Source organism: Acromyrmex echinatior, chromosome 16, assembly GCF_024713525.1.
Source record: "Acromyrmex echinatior isolate Ae372 chromosome 16, ASM2471352v2, whole genome shotgun sequence".
Lineage (NCBI taxonomy): Eukaryota > Metazoa > Arthropoda > Insecta > Hymenoptera > Formicidae > Acromyrmex > Acromyrmex echinatior.
In genome coordinates, this window is record NC_141867.1 from 9,164,321 (window position 1) to 9,178,842 (window position 14,522).

A 14,522-nucleotide genomic window follows, 5' to 3' on the forward strand; every position below is an offset into this window, starting at 1 on the left:
ATAAAAAAGAATTTCATTTTTTTAAATAGCTCAATTTTGATTAAAGATTGACTACAGAGAGCGTTAGAGACTTTTGAAAAAACATCTTTCGACGTTATTGGGAATGTTGTCGGGGATCAGAAATTTCCACCCTTCCAATTTACCACCACCTCTTGCTTGTAGCGCTACTCCAAGCTCACCGCCACCTATCTACAGTTGAATTGGCGGTGTTGGAAGTCACGACAGGTTTGCCAGAGTTGCAAGAAGAGTAGACTTTAAGCAGAACGATTTTAAGGGCGTATATCCATGCTCGCTCACCATCAGAGTGAGTTATAAATCGATTTGTGTTCTGGCCAATGAGGGTTGGAAGTGGCGTATTCTGATTGGCCGGTACCTAGACCACTCCCACAGTGTTAATAAAGGCTTTGAACGAAAGCCGGTTTTACAACGCCACAACTGTTGCTTTGCTAAATGTAATGTAGATCAACGATGTTAAATATTCAGTAGTTTTCTTAATGTTGATAATAAAAAATTTATAATTTCTAAAGTTCAAATATTTATATTTTAATATTAATATAAATAAAATAAAATGTATTTTAATATTAATATATTTTTCGTAATTATAATTTCATTATGTAGTGCACATATCAAATTTAATAAATACAAAATAACTATTTATTAAAAATCAAATTTAAAAAAATATTTTTTATATAAAAAGTACTTCAAAATATGTGTTATTAATATTTAGCGTACAATATATTTATATATTAGTGTAGTAATACCGCATTATTATTTATCTTTGTTTTTTTATTTATTTGATAAAAAAATAAGCAATGTTTTGTATAAATGGTTTCTAATAGACTGTTTTACATATTTACGACATTAAGTAAAGTTAGTATTAAAATTATGTTACGTAAATGTAATATAATAAATAGCAGAAGGCACGTCTAATCATATTTATATTATAAAATCAAATAAATATTAGAGATATAAAAGTCAAAAATTACAAACTGTAAATTAATTTAAAATAATTTAAATGTTATTTGTTATTAAAATAAAAAGAAATGATTTAATTACATTTAAAACACTTGCAGAATAAGTTTAGATATAAAGGGTTAGTTACTGTACATATACGTAAAGCGCCTTTAAAATGAAATACATTACAATCATTTGATATTCGTAATTGTAGTATTATTGATGAATTATTTAACAATAGAAACGAGAGAGCGTACATTTATAATTACCTGGAAATACCGATAGCTTATGATATAATGGCAGTACAATGAATTCAATATGATCCACATCATTTTCAGCTCATGTTATCAATTAATTAAATAAACAATTTCGTTACATCATGAATTCTCACAATCTAATAAATCTAACCATTATCAGATCTGCGCTGTAATAACAAATTAATATATAAATTATTTGTCTATCCGATGTGATGCATTATACTAAGAATTTTATTTGTTGGACCTCTTTTCATAAATATTATTATATACGTTTATGAAAAGAGTCAGAATGGATGAGATAAATAATTATATTTTTCATTCTCTCAAACTTTCAAATTAGTTCCTATATTACAAATATAGGAAAAGATATGGATGAAAGGTACCATTAAACTGATTTTACAAATCTTTATATAGTTCAGATATCAGTCAGATATATCTTTCATATAACATTAAAAAAAAAAGCCATAAAATAACGTTAAATGTATGCAGATGTGTTGTAAAAAGATGTTATAAAAAAAATGTATATAAGAATAATAATAAAATGAATAAGGTTGAAGAAAGATAGCAAAGGTCACAAACAGGCCGTTATACCTCACCCAACTCAGCTCCAGGTCGACGTTTATTCACGGCTGCCTGGCATCGCTTGCTCTCTCCAAGTATCCATGATTGAGTACGAAAAGTCCCTCTTTTCTCCATGGTGAACCGCTCCGCCGTAGGCGTAGCCACGTTGAGGCGTCGACATTGCTAGACCCCACCTTCTCGTTGGTAACTAGGGCTATGTCTACTCGGCTGGCCGTCTCAAAAAGCCGACCAATCCGCGATACGAGACGGCCACTGCCAACGCATAAAGTAGCGGAGGCGCCTTTGTCGCCTGGGTCTACGAGGGGTCGCAGAACGGAGGGCAAAAGAGGGAGAGGTGGTGAGCGAGTCGTTGGGCATAGAGGAAGAGAGGGGCCAGGCACGAGTTGACGAGTTGTGCGCACGGATGGGGCAAACACCACCCTCAGAGCGTAAAGGGTATGTGTATGGGTGCATGTAGTATTCGTACAGTCGCCTCTGGGGTTTCCCTTCTTCGTACCCGTCGCGCACCCATCGAGCAACCCCGCGTTATTCGACCGCTCAGTTGTCCAACGCCGCGACGACGACACGGTTGCCACGACGGCAAATACTCGAGCTGCTCTAACCGGGACCATTTCTCGAGGTCCTGTCTACGCCGCGTACGCCTTCCTCTTCTTCACACACGAAGTTGCTGCCAGCAACTGTGGTGTTAACGAACGTGCGTTTCAACAACGAAAATTGGAGCGAAATTTGGAATTTGTACGAACGCACCGACAAAATGCGATAACTGAAAATTCTTCCGTGATTCGAAAACATTCAACTTGGTTTAATCAACTGCCGACGGTGGATCGTATCTTCATAGATGTAGGCGCAATAAAAGCGCTCAGAATAATGGAAATGTATTCAAGAGACATGTCGGCCGAGGCATTCTATCGAGGAGGTTGATAAATTCTGCCGAAACTTTTGGAACAATATCGATCACTTTCTGATCATTTTGTTAGCATTTTTTCTCAAAATCAGTAGTCATCAGATTTTGGGAAGTCAGTATTATTCCAATTAAGTCTGACAAATAAAATTTTACCTCTTGTTCTTAAATTTTAATACATTTTTTTTCGAAGAATGGAGGCGATTTTGCAGAGAATGGACCAATTATCTTAAGCTCGCATGTGCTTTTATGAGTGAAATTACGCGTGACATTTTTAGCGTGTGTTGTTTAGTGTTCATCCAAAGGAGAGACATAGTTTTGAGTTACATTGAAAAAGATTCACATTTACGCGCAATAAAATAGTGTCGCAACAAGCAACAAAACAGAGCAATCTGTACCTGATCACAACGAAAACATTCACTTCGTCGAAGTGAAGCGAAGAAGAACGCGAGCAGAAGTTATAGATTATGATTAAAACGAAAGTAAGTAAGATTTGGCGTTTCGTCTGATGGAAGTGTATTATTCATCTTGCCGACGGTCATGGAATGTTGAATGAGAAAGATTACTTGCTGGTGACATTCTTTATTTTTTTTACAACGAATCACGGATCCTATTCTGTTGTCACTGATTGTGAGCACTACTACAGATATTTATTTTAAAATTTTTGTTCTTATATACATCTATAAGCAGAAAATATTTAAAGCTTACTAGATGTTTGAGCTTCTTTTATGCTAATCGCGTACAATACGACTGTAAATCTAATTTCAAACGGCCTTATGTCAAAGATATGAAATTTCGAAAAAGCAGGCACTTGTGGAAATAATCGCTGCAAGCAGAGTGATGTTAAGGCCTATCAGATTTGAAGATGTTACTTCGTTAATGCTGACAATTTTTGTAAAAATTACTAATTATTAAGAATGATAATGGTACTGCTCTTGTAATCCAGATTAAAAATTTTGTAGTGTCTATTGGTTTTTGTGTTTAAATCTTAGAAAACCAGTTAGGTATTTTAAGAAACAATGTACAACGATTCTCTTCGATTGAGTTCCTAAACGTCGGAAGAAGAATCTTTCGAAGAAACCAAACAACGATCGTCTATCTGGAAGACCTAATCGCGCGTTTTGTAGTTCAACAATTAGAACACGGTAAATAAAGCCACAAATTCCCGAATGCACTCTGACATTAGCTGGTGGCACTATACGCAGCTCAATATTCGCTTGTAGCATCTTTACACTTCCATTATCAAATATCGTGGATTGAAGATTAATGGTTAGACTTCGTCCTTGTGAATACTCGAGAGTATGAAGAATGTCGCTCTAAGCTTAAAGTCGGATCTCAATTAAAAAGGATACGAAGATGCCACAGCAGCAGCAGCGATCAGCGTTCGCAATTCAGGAGCTGCTGGGTCTAGATGGTACCGGAAATAGGAGTGGTACTGATCGCGGCTCTCCGCAAGGCTCACCACCCGCCGGAGTTTCGGCTGTTTCCTATGCTCCGACTGCACCTCATCACTCGAAATTATGGGAATATATGCCCAGCCTAAATCATTTAGGCAATTTGGGGAATCTGGGAAATTTGGGGAATCTGGGCAATCTTACGGCCTCAAGGATGGCCTATCTGAATGCGCAGGCGGCTGTGGCAGCTGCCTTTCTACCGCCACCCCATCCTCACCCAGCCCACCATGTAACACACCATCAGGTACATCAATCAGGTCAACTTCCGGCTTCGCCACCCGGCGTTAACCTGCATCCTGCGGCACACGCGCAGCACGTACTTCCTGGTACGGCTGTTACCACGAATCATCATCAACATAGCCCGACACAACATACGCCGCCTCATGGTAAGTCAATAATTGTGAATTTGAGCTTTTATTAAGCAATAACTATTTGAATCTACTTGTATCTAAATTTTGTATTAGAAATTCAAAGAATAAAATAACGGCTTAAAGCTTTAAGTTCTTCTTTGCTATAAAATAAAGTATAAATAAATAAATAAATATATATATATATATATATATTACTATAAAATATTAATATTTTTATTTTTTATTATTATACATAATTTATAAATATGCAACTATATTGAATAAATAAATTTGTATCTGCTGAAAAGAAAAAGAAAATATTTCTTTCGTATTCTTTGAAAATCTTATTTTTTACTTATGATCTTCGAAATTTTTAATTATTTTTAAAAAGTCTAACCTTTAATATTATTGTTAATATCATTGTCTTATCAATATTCCTTAAATTATATTTATCAATATGTGTACCGCGAACCATTCGGTAATTGTGAATGAAATTGAACTTATAACCCTCTATTTTCACAAACTCTGAAGTAAATTAATAGATGTATCGTCGTTCTAGCGTGAAACGAGCACTTAACTGCCACTTACAGCTATCACTTAACAGAGAGCCACTCAAGATCAAGTTACCGAAAATTGACACACGCCTTTGTCGCGCATCAATGTCGACACTGTATGTGCCAAGAATCTGGGGGAATTTTTGGGAAAATAGTATTCAGTTAGACAGCTGCATAGCTGTCTTATATTTTCAATATATACAACAGTAATTGAATGTGTACATCGATCAAAGCAGGAATTACTTTTATTTAGTTAGCAGTCCAAAAATCGAATTATTATCATTTATTATAACTTGAAACTATTTTCACAAAAATGCTGCCTGCGGCACGTAAACAAATAATTTATTTTCATAAAACAACTTATTTTCTTCTTTTTTTATACCTACGTAATTATTCTTTATTCTTATTTTAATTAAATATAGTCAAGCAATAGCACACGTAATTAACGAAATGCAACATACACACACACACACACACACACACACACACACAGAGAAGTAAAAAACAAAAAGAAATAGACTGTGGGAATTGATTTTTTTCATCAGAATAATTCCAAACGTTATGAATAATTAGTGGTATAATGAGTTGAGTGTTAGGTAGGCCTGCAATGTCTCACCAAAGTACAAAGAGCGTCGACTGGCCGTTACCGAACTGTTCTCAACCTTCGTCAATGATATTGATATCTTAACCATAATTTTATTAAAACATGTATAACAAAATGTTAAATATTTTATTTACTTCTAAGTATTAATCTGATTAAGTAGATTAGATAATGAAAATTGAAATGTAAAATTAAATTTAATAAAGACAATATATAAAATTCATATTTTTAAATATCAAAAAATATAAATAAAATAAAAATTTTTTAAGCAAATATATGTATTAAATCGAAATTTATTAAATATTTATATACATATTATTAAGATTTACGTAAACTTAAACGTATTATGCAGTGAATTTAATGTATAAAGAGGGATACTTCTTCAAAATATATATGCAATACATATCATATTATAGGGACGTGTATTAGATATACGTATACATATGTATATATATATATATATATATATATTTCTTCAAAAACTATTTTATTATATAAAGTTTTGTGTAGGTATATCATTGTATAATACAAGTTATATATAATTGATATCGTCTTGAAATTGTTCTTACGTCATTATTTTTAATCCGAGATGTATCCGAGATTTCGCGGAACAGGACGAATTTTGAGAACTATTTTCGGGTGTCGGATTTCAGATAGAATACAAAGGTTCTACCGTTCCATTCAAATGTCACTCTGGCACCTCGTCTTACAGCATTTATTCGGTATGCTTCATTTGTTCGTTTTTGTCTTAAAACTTACGTAGTCTTAAATGAGGGTACAGGATAAAATCTTACTACCGTTATGTTAGCCATATAATGTGTTTTTATTAACAACTTATATTGATCATGTAGTATATGCTAGCGACGAGTTACGATAAATTAGGCAGAGAGAGAGAGAGAGAGAGAGAGAGAGAGAGAGAGAGAGAGAGAAAGAAAGATGTAAAAAATTTATTTATTCTTGCTTAGAAAAGCAAGTTACAACAGTAACAACATCTATAACAAATAAAAAAAGAAGAAAAAGGTATATGTATGTATATATGTGCGATGGAAAGAGGAAGGAAATGTGAGGAAGAGGGAAGTGCGTGAACGGGCTTCTCAGGCGTTGATAGGCAATTTAGTTGATTGCCGACTTCAAACGATCCGAAAAAGCGACTTTCAGACGCGATGCAATGCTTAGAAAGCCAAAGGCGCGAATTAAACAATCGCAAATTCAAAATTTTTAGAACAATGTATTTAGCTTTTCTTATCCTTCTTATTCTCGTAATATGATTATTCATTTTTTTTATATAGGAAAATGCTTTTAATTTGATTGTATTAAAATTATTTTAATTATTTTAATTATATTAAAAACATTTTTCTTTTCTATAAGTTTGATTCGTGCATAATGAAGATAACAATATACATAATCGAAGCGTTGTGTGTTGATTAAGATCTGTACTTGCAGTTTGTATATGATCGGTAATTTGTGCGATTTTCGATTTTAAAAAAGAATTTTATAGATACAATATTTTATTTTGTAGAAAAATTTTTAAAATATCCTAAACGTGTTTTTAAAAATCGAGAAAAAAAATTCAACTATATTATTGTGAGTGATTCAATTCTGACGATACAAAAATGTTGTTTGCCAACGTATTCATTTCAGAGAGATTTCTTTGTTATAATATCTTTGTTATAATATCATTTGGAATAAAACAAGCGAAACGTATCAATTTATTATATTTCTTTCAATCCCGATAATAAATATGCGTGCGTTACATTGAATTGTAAATTATTTACAAACGTAATATTTAAGTTTCTTAAAATTATTAAATTTGAATGTAATATCGAAATTTCAAAATGTCGAGAGTATTACCGAAATTTCAAATATGTGTTTTCGTCTTTTATTTACACATAGTCATTGTCGTTTGTCGTCATTTGTCGTTGACTTTTATGTTGTCGATTTTCGCACAGTCACACTTCTGACGAAATAATTTTCAAAAAGTTTCAACGTCGAAGAAGAAAAAAGGAACAGAATTCTTTTCAGCAACATTTAATTACATCTTCAAAGAATATACGCGGTTAAAGGATATGTTTTTCAAGTAAATCTTGAAGGAGAAGATGGTGTATGTTCCTCCCTATCATTTAACTTTTATATAATAATCAATATTGAAATTTACAATTTAACGACTACATTTATCAAAGTGTTGTTTAATTCGATTCTAGACTCAAAGTTCTGAAACATATTTTATATAGGACTTTATTTATAAAAATGCATTATGGCTCGAAATAAAACAGGAATAGTAATGTGACCTTCCACAAAAATAGATTTAAAAAGTTGGTTTTGTTTAAAAAAAAGCACAGTATTTATTATAAAATTATATAACAAAAAAGTAAAATATTATTTTGAGAATATATACAATTGCAAAATATAACACATGACTTTTTCTGCATATAGACTGCTCAATACTAAAAATTTATAATACATATAACACATAAATTATAGATTATGAACTACAATCGATTTAATTATTTTGATATGAAAATCTTGAAAAAGAAAGAGAGGCCATCAGCAATTAACACGCTTAGGAAGCCATATAAACAAAATATTATTCTATTGTTTAATTGTGTATAACTCGAAATAGCTAAATAAAATAATACATACACACAAATAAATAACAAACGATAAAATAATAAATAACATACTCAAACATATATATATGTGTATATATTTGTATAATAATACGTTCAAGTTTAAGAAGAATAAGGAAGGATGTGTAATAATTAATGCTGAAATAAATAATGCTGAAAAGTATGTGGAAAACATTTCAAAATGCTTGAAAGAAAAATGAGATATAATAAATGGTGTTGTGTATTATAGCATAATTAGTATTATATGTAACGGCAAGCTACTGAATAAATAATTCAATAAGTAAAATCACTAGAATTTGCCATCTAATAGCGGATCTGATATTGAGGGATTAGTCTATCCTGGAAGCCTGCTCAAAATCATATCTTACTTTGAGAGATAATTATTAAAAAGTTAGATATGGTACAAAATATCTTTTTATACCTAGTTACTTGTATTTTAATGTACAAAATATTTAAAAATGATAAGAAACAAAATGGCGGCGTTACAGCACATTTTTTGCACATGCCTGCATGTGATGAAGACATTCGCGGTGGACAGCAGAACAAGTCCAAGATATGTTGTAGCCAAAAATTAAAAAATTATTTTTAATCTGCATTAAATTTGTTAGAGAAATACAATATTTGACAGAATAAAAAAATATTGAAAAAATGTGAAAATGATGGATGCATGAAAAAAAAGATTCTTCACGTAAAAATTTGACATAAAAATATGAATAACAAAAAAGTATCTAAGTTATCTCAAAAATCAGAGGTATTTCTTTAGATAACACGATTGACAATAACTGAGCTAAATTTCTAAGCATTTGGATTAATTTTATGATAGTTCTGATGTCCGTTTTTGAAAGTACCATTCTGAGAAAAACGCGATTAAAGTTTCAACATCCTTTTTGTCGTATTTTAAGCACATGGACGCACTGATTTCTAACCGAAACTGCTATATTCTATATTAAAATTGTGTGTCAACTTCATCTACAGTACAGATATGTAACTATAACGTCAAATAATAGCTATTCATAAATGGAACAGTTTAACAGCGGCGTGGAGGCACCACTCGACATAACTGTATCTTCGTTAATATTAAAAATTTCACTTTCGGATAAAAAATTTTATATTCTTAAAACCCTAAATTATCGATTTAAGCAAAAAATTTTTGATCTTTTTAAAATTTCAGAGTGGACTAATCCAAGGGCTATTACACACAAGCCATAATACTCGTACCACCTTCTCCTCCATTCTTTTCCCATAACGCTTCTTTGTTACTCCGCTTTTTTATCTTTAACGTCACCACTTGTTAAAGAAAATTATTTCGTTAGAGACATGACTGTGCGAAAATCGGTATATCAACGACAAATAAATAAAGAGGTAAATACACGAGTTCGAAACTTTCAGTGATCCTTTTGACCAATTTCATTTTCGACATTTACATTGAGTATAAGATCGATATTGATTAGTATAAAATAATATATCAAAACGCGCGAGTCTACTCTCTTTTATCACTATTTAACATTCACGTTGACATAAGATTTGTGCGTAAAAACGTGCGATATAATGTGTTTGAGTAAAAATTGACAAATTAGTAGATTATAAATTTTTCAGTAGGTTTTACTACATGTAAGTGATTTGCGATGCAAATTAATTTACTAATAGTTATAATAAAACCGATATAGAACGTAATTTCTATAGGCTTATAAAAGAAATAATACTTGATCGATAGTGAGAAATGTTATCAGTTTTCAAAATTTTAAAGTTTATGACTGTTTCGCTCTATTCGAGATAAAATTATGTAAACTGTGACATAATAATAGAATGTACGTATTTTCGAAATAATCAAATCCTATATGGCCTAATATCCAATATGACCTATTTGCTGTTTGTAGGCAATTAAAGGTGAATTCATCTCTATAGCACTAAAAATGCAAATTGTCCATCTGACTCGATTGTATCAGCTTATTGTTCAATTTGTTCAATCTGTTATTGTCAGTGAAGCAAAATGTAGAAATGGTGATTTTGATGTAATATTTCGTATTGTATGTGAGTAATTGCTTTCTGCAACTATCAAGAGATGGTTATTAATTTTCGTAATTTATGTTATAGTTCTGCATTTACAACATAATTTTATTCAGTTTATATTTTTATCACAACATTTATAACCAAAGAGAGGCAACTCTTTATGAGGTAGAATCAATATGACCAACCTAGGCATTCTGAATGTATATACACATTGATTGTAATGTTTTTTTTTTGGTACTTTTGTCATTCCAGAGCATGGATTCTAATTTATTTGCCAAACATTGTGAAGATAAGTAGACAAATAGATATAAGTCAATTATTCGGAAAAATAGAATTCTTTGTGAGTTCTTATTTATCTTAGATAAATAAACAATGTCAATATGTCAACAAATTTATAATCTTATAACATTATAGTTAACAGTTTTCATTTCGCTAACATTTATTTCACAGAGAAAAATATATACAAAATCGTATTAAGTAAATAATACCCAACATGACTTAAATGCTACTTTTCTCAAATTGCCTCCACGCAAGAGCGTTTCTAATTATTAAGAAAACGTTATATATTTTTTTGTAATGTTTAGAAATGTTTCCTACTTTTATTCTAACCATTAGTTTTCAATTTTGGACACAACAAAAATTAGAAAAGAAAACTTAGGTAGGCGATAGGCTGTAGGGTCCGGTTACCTTATATATAATTCGCTAATTCAACAAATAATAATTTAAAAAAATTTATGTATTATATTTTTATATAATATTTATTTTCTAATTATTTTCTAAACATTTTGTTTAAATTAAAATATGTACAACATGTTGAAAATAACTTAATGTTGGAATTAACTTAAAACTTTGATAAATTAATAATTACAGTAAATTAATAAAAATATAATACTTCTGAAAACATTATTAAAAAGTTTAATAAGAAGTATAAAACAAGGAATTAATTCAATCAATGCGCATGATTACCAAAAGAATTTAAAGTTGTAGACTGGCGTTTAAAAAAGAAAATAAATGGCATTCACACTATAACGGATATCTTTCATTTTTTATATAATTCAAATATATTCCAAGAGTTTTTTTTCTTATTGGTTTATTTTACAGGAAAATGCAACGCAGTCGTGGCGCTTAGCCTAGCTTATGCAATTGCGAATGCAAATTAAACGAAATTAAACAGTTAATTAAAGTGCTGGCGCCCCCGGAGAAGTTAATTGAGATTCTTGGGAGATTTGTCGCGCGGAATGTCTTAATTTAGTCCCTTAAGCGCCCTAACTCGCCTTAACAACTTAGAATAATTGGATAACACTGCCGAGGCGCTTTCACCGCTAGAAGGAGGAAAATTTAGTCTTCCAGCATGGACATCTCCTTTTTTAAACGCGTCGCAATTCACGTTCAAAATAATTCTGTCGGTTTTTCCCTAGCGAAACATTTTTACTTGTCAGTACAACTTTGTGTACAACTATTTGTTCTCTACACATGACCGAAAATAAAACAATAAACTTTTATATACAAATAAACTTATTGTATTGCATTCTCTTTTTTTTTTTATTAAAAATAATGACTCTCTAGTTTTCAATTGGAAAACTAGAGAGTTTTCCGTTTGGAAAAATTTTTTATTTTAAAATATAATGGATACAATATGCTAAGCATTCTATTAATAGATATTAATTAATGAAAATAATCTTATATTATTACAATCTAATAAGGAAGATTAGATTGTATAATAGTACCTATATAAATGTTTAAACTATTTGATTAACTTCATACAACTTTAGTTACGAGACATTATTGTCTTTGTTTTTAATTTTAGAATTTCATTTTTAATTTTTTATTTGGTGTGAATGTATGTTTTGTTTGTGTTATACGTAAAATATAAATAACGAAATTTACAATATATATATATATATATATATATATATATATATATATATATATACATATATCTATAATGTTAAAATTATACATTTATAGTTTATTGTTTTATTTTCCCAATTCTCATATAACGAAAGCAAAAACTCCGTATATATTTTGCACATTTTAATGATTATATTTTAATTTGTAGCGTATATTTTTATACGATACATAATATTTTAATTATTATTTTGATAATAATTAAAATAAAATAATTAAAATACTGGATGTAACATGTAAAGTATACATATTAAAATCAATGTTATGTGAGGTAGTAGAAAATCTAAAAATCTTAAGAATTATTTATAAAAATCTTGTTATTGACGCTAAACAATTTTCACGTGTACATAAAATACAGATTGTTGAAGACACCATACTTGTACTATTGTTGTGATTAATCGTCTTCTTTTTTTTCTAGTCATATTTTGTTTTATTAACTTTATATTGTTTGACCAAAATTTATTAGATGTAATAATCTTGATTTGATATTTTCACTAGTGACAGATTATATGACAGTCAGTATTGAACATATATGTATATAATAATTACATATAAATAATATCAAAATCTAAATTAATCAAAAGTTTTTGTAGATTAGAGATGACTTGCTAAACTCTTTATCTATTTAACATCTTTGCTCGGCATGTATAACAGTCTAATTTGTATTCTATCTCCGATTGATTGAATTTTTCCGAATTGAGCGGAGAAATAATTTTCTCTCATTATACTCTCGTCACGACGTCAATCATTTGACCCTCGTTGCCACAATACCTAATCGTATAATCCGCTCCAACAAATCAATTCGGGTCTCTGACAAAAGCACCACTTCACTCGCTCTATAGCTTCTGTCTGGCAACTATGTTGATTACGAATATAGAGAATTTTGTACGAATTTTGCTCGAATTATTTGGCATAATACATTTTGATGTGAGACAACATCAAACTTTGAAATTTGTTCCATGATGATTTTGCACATATTTGTCAAATATTAATTGCAAGAATTAATGAATTTATAATAATTTGTACTTGAAACCGATCATAGTGTTACATAATAATGTAAGAAAAGAGAAAGAGAAAGATAAATAATATACTGTATTATAAGTAAAATAGTGTAATATGTAGTGTAAAATAGCAATAGTATTCCATTGTATTCCTTGTAGGTTCATATAAAATTATACAAAACATAAATCTGCTCTCTAGACGCTAGAGATTTGTAATGAATAGGAAATGCAATTTGTGTAAAATGTTTTTTAGATATATGAATGTACGAACGTTGTTAGATTTTTGATAACTTAGATGTAAAAATTTATTTAACATAATATATTAACTAATATATTATTCATAATCATAGAATTTATAATTTGTATACGTTTAAAATCTTCTTATTTTGCGTAATACTTTTTAAATTAATGCATTATAATATTAAATTAGAAATAAAAATTATCTAATCTACATTTAGATATTTAATTTTACACCGACCGACTACATTCAATTTTGAATTAATGGTTTGGCATTACAAACGATATTGATCTACTCCGAGTAAAGACATGCGCGCTGCTAACGGGGTAGGTAACTATGGTTCGTCATCCCATAAACTTGTCGGCATTGTTTCAAGGCAGCGTACATACGGCCGGCTATCAATCGGTCTTTTCGCGCGAGGCACTCACCTCATAAATTCTCACCCTTTGACACGTGCCCGATACGAACCCCTAGACCCGGCGAGGATCAGGGACAACTATGGCGCTGCGCGTCGGCGCGACAGTGGCAACCCCCTTGGAGTAGAAGCTTTACCCCTCGGGACCTGTGGGACGTTAATGAAATAACACGGGAATTAGTCTCGGACATTACCGACAAACTATGTCCATTACCACATCCCACGAAAGTATAGTACCCCACGAAAGCTGAACTTTGAGGGTTTGTTGCATCGGGATAAATTGGGAAAGACCTAAAAAATCAAAGTAAACTGTTTCTTGTACGTTGTATATGTGTAATTATACTTGCGTGAAATTCATTATTATATTTTTCTATCAAAATTATATAATTATATTTAATATAATTATATTGTAAATTTATAAAGTAAACAGGCTCGTAAGATTGCAAAGCAAAGTTACAATGTTTAATAGCTTATAACATGTAATAACAAGTAGTAATTAATTAATATGCATTTAATTTATTGTCATAACCATATAATAACAAAGATGTTTTGATTTACTTAATCTTTCTCAATTTCTAATAATTACATCACTATGTTCATCTAATCTAAACATTATTAATTAACAACTCATAAAAATTAACACAGCCAATTTATAAATAATTTTCGAACG

The 14,522-nt window shown here is 30.5% G+C and overlaps 1 protein-coding gene across 2 annotated transcripts in view; it reads left to right on the top strand.

Moving 5' to 3' along the window:
• The first annotated feature begins 2,204 nt into the window (after positions 1-2,204).
• LOC105149324 (uncharacterized) overlaps positions 2,205-14,522 on the top strand; it is a 76,520-nt gene continuing 64,202 nt past the window's right edge. The window contains exon 1 of one of the 2 annotated variants that reach the window (XM_011061653.2): positions 2,205-4,534. In XM_011061653.2, coding sequence (XP_011059955.1) covers positions 4,051-4,534 — 484 coding nt within the window. In that variant the 5' untranslated portion in view covers positions 2,205-4,050. The remainder of the gene's footprint in view (positions 4,535-14,522) is intronic. The other variant, XM_011061655.2, reaches the window with a different exon arrangement.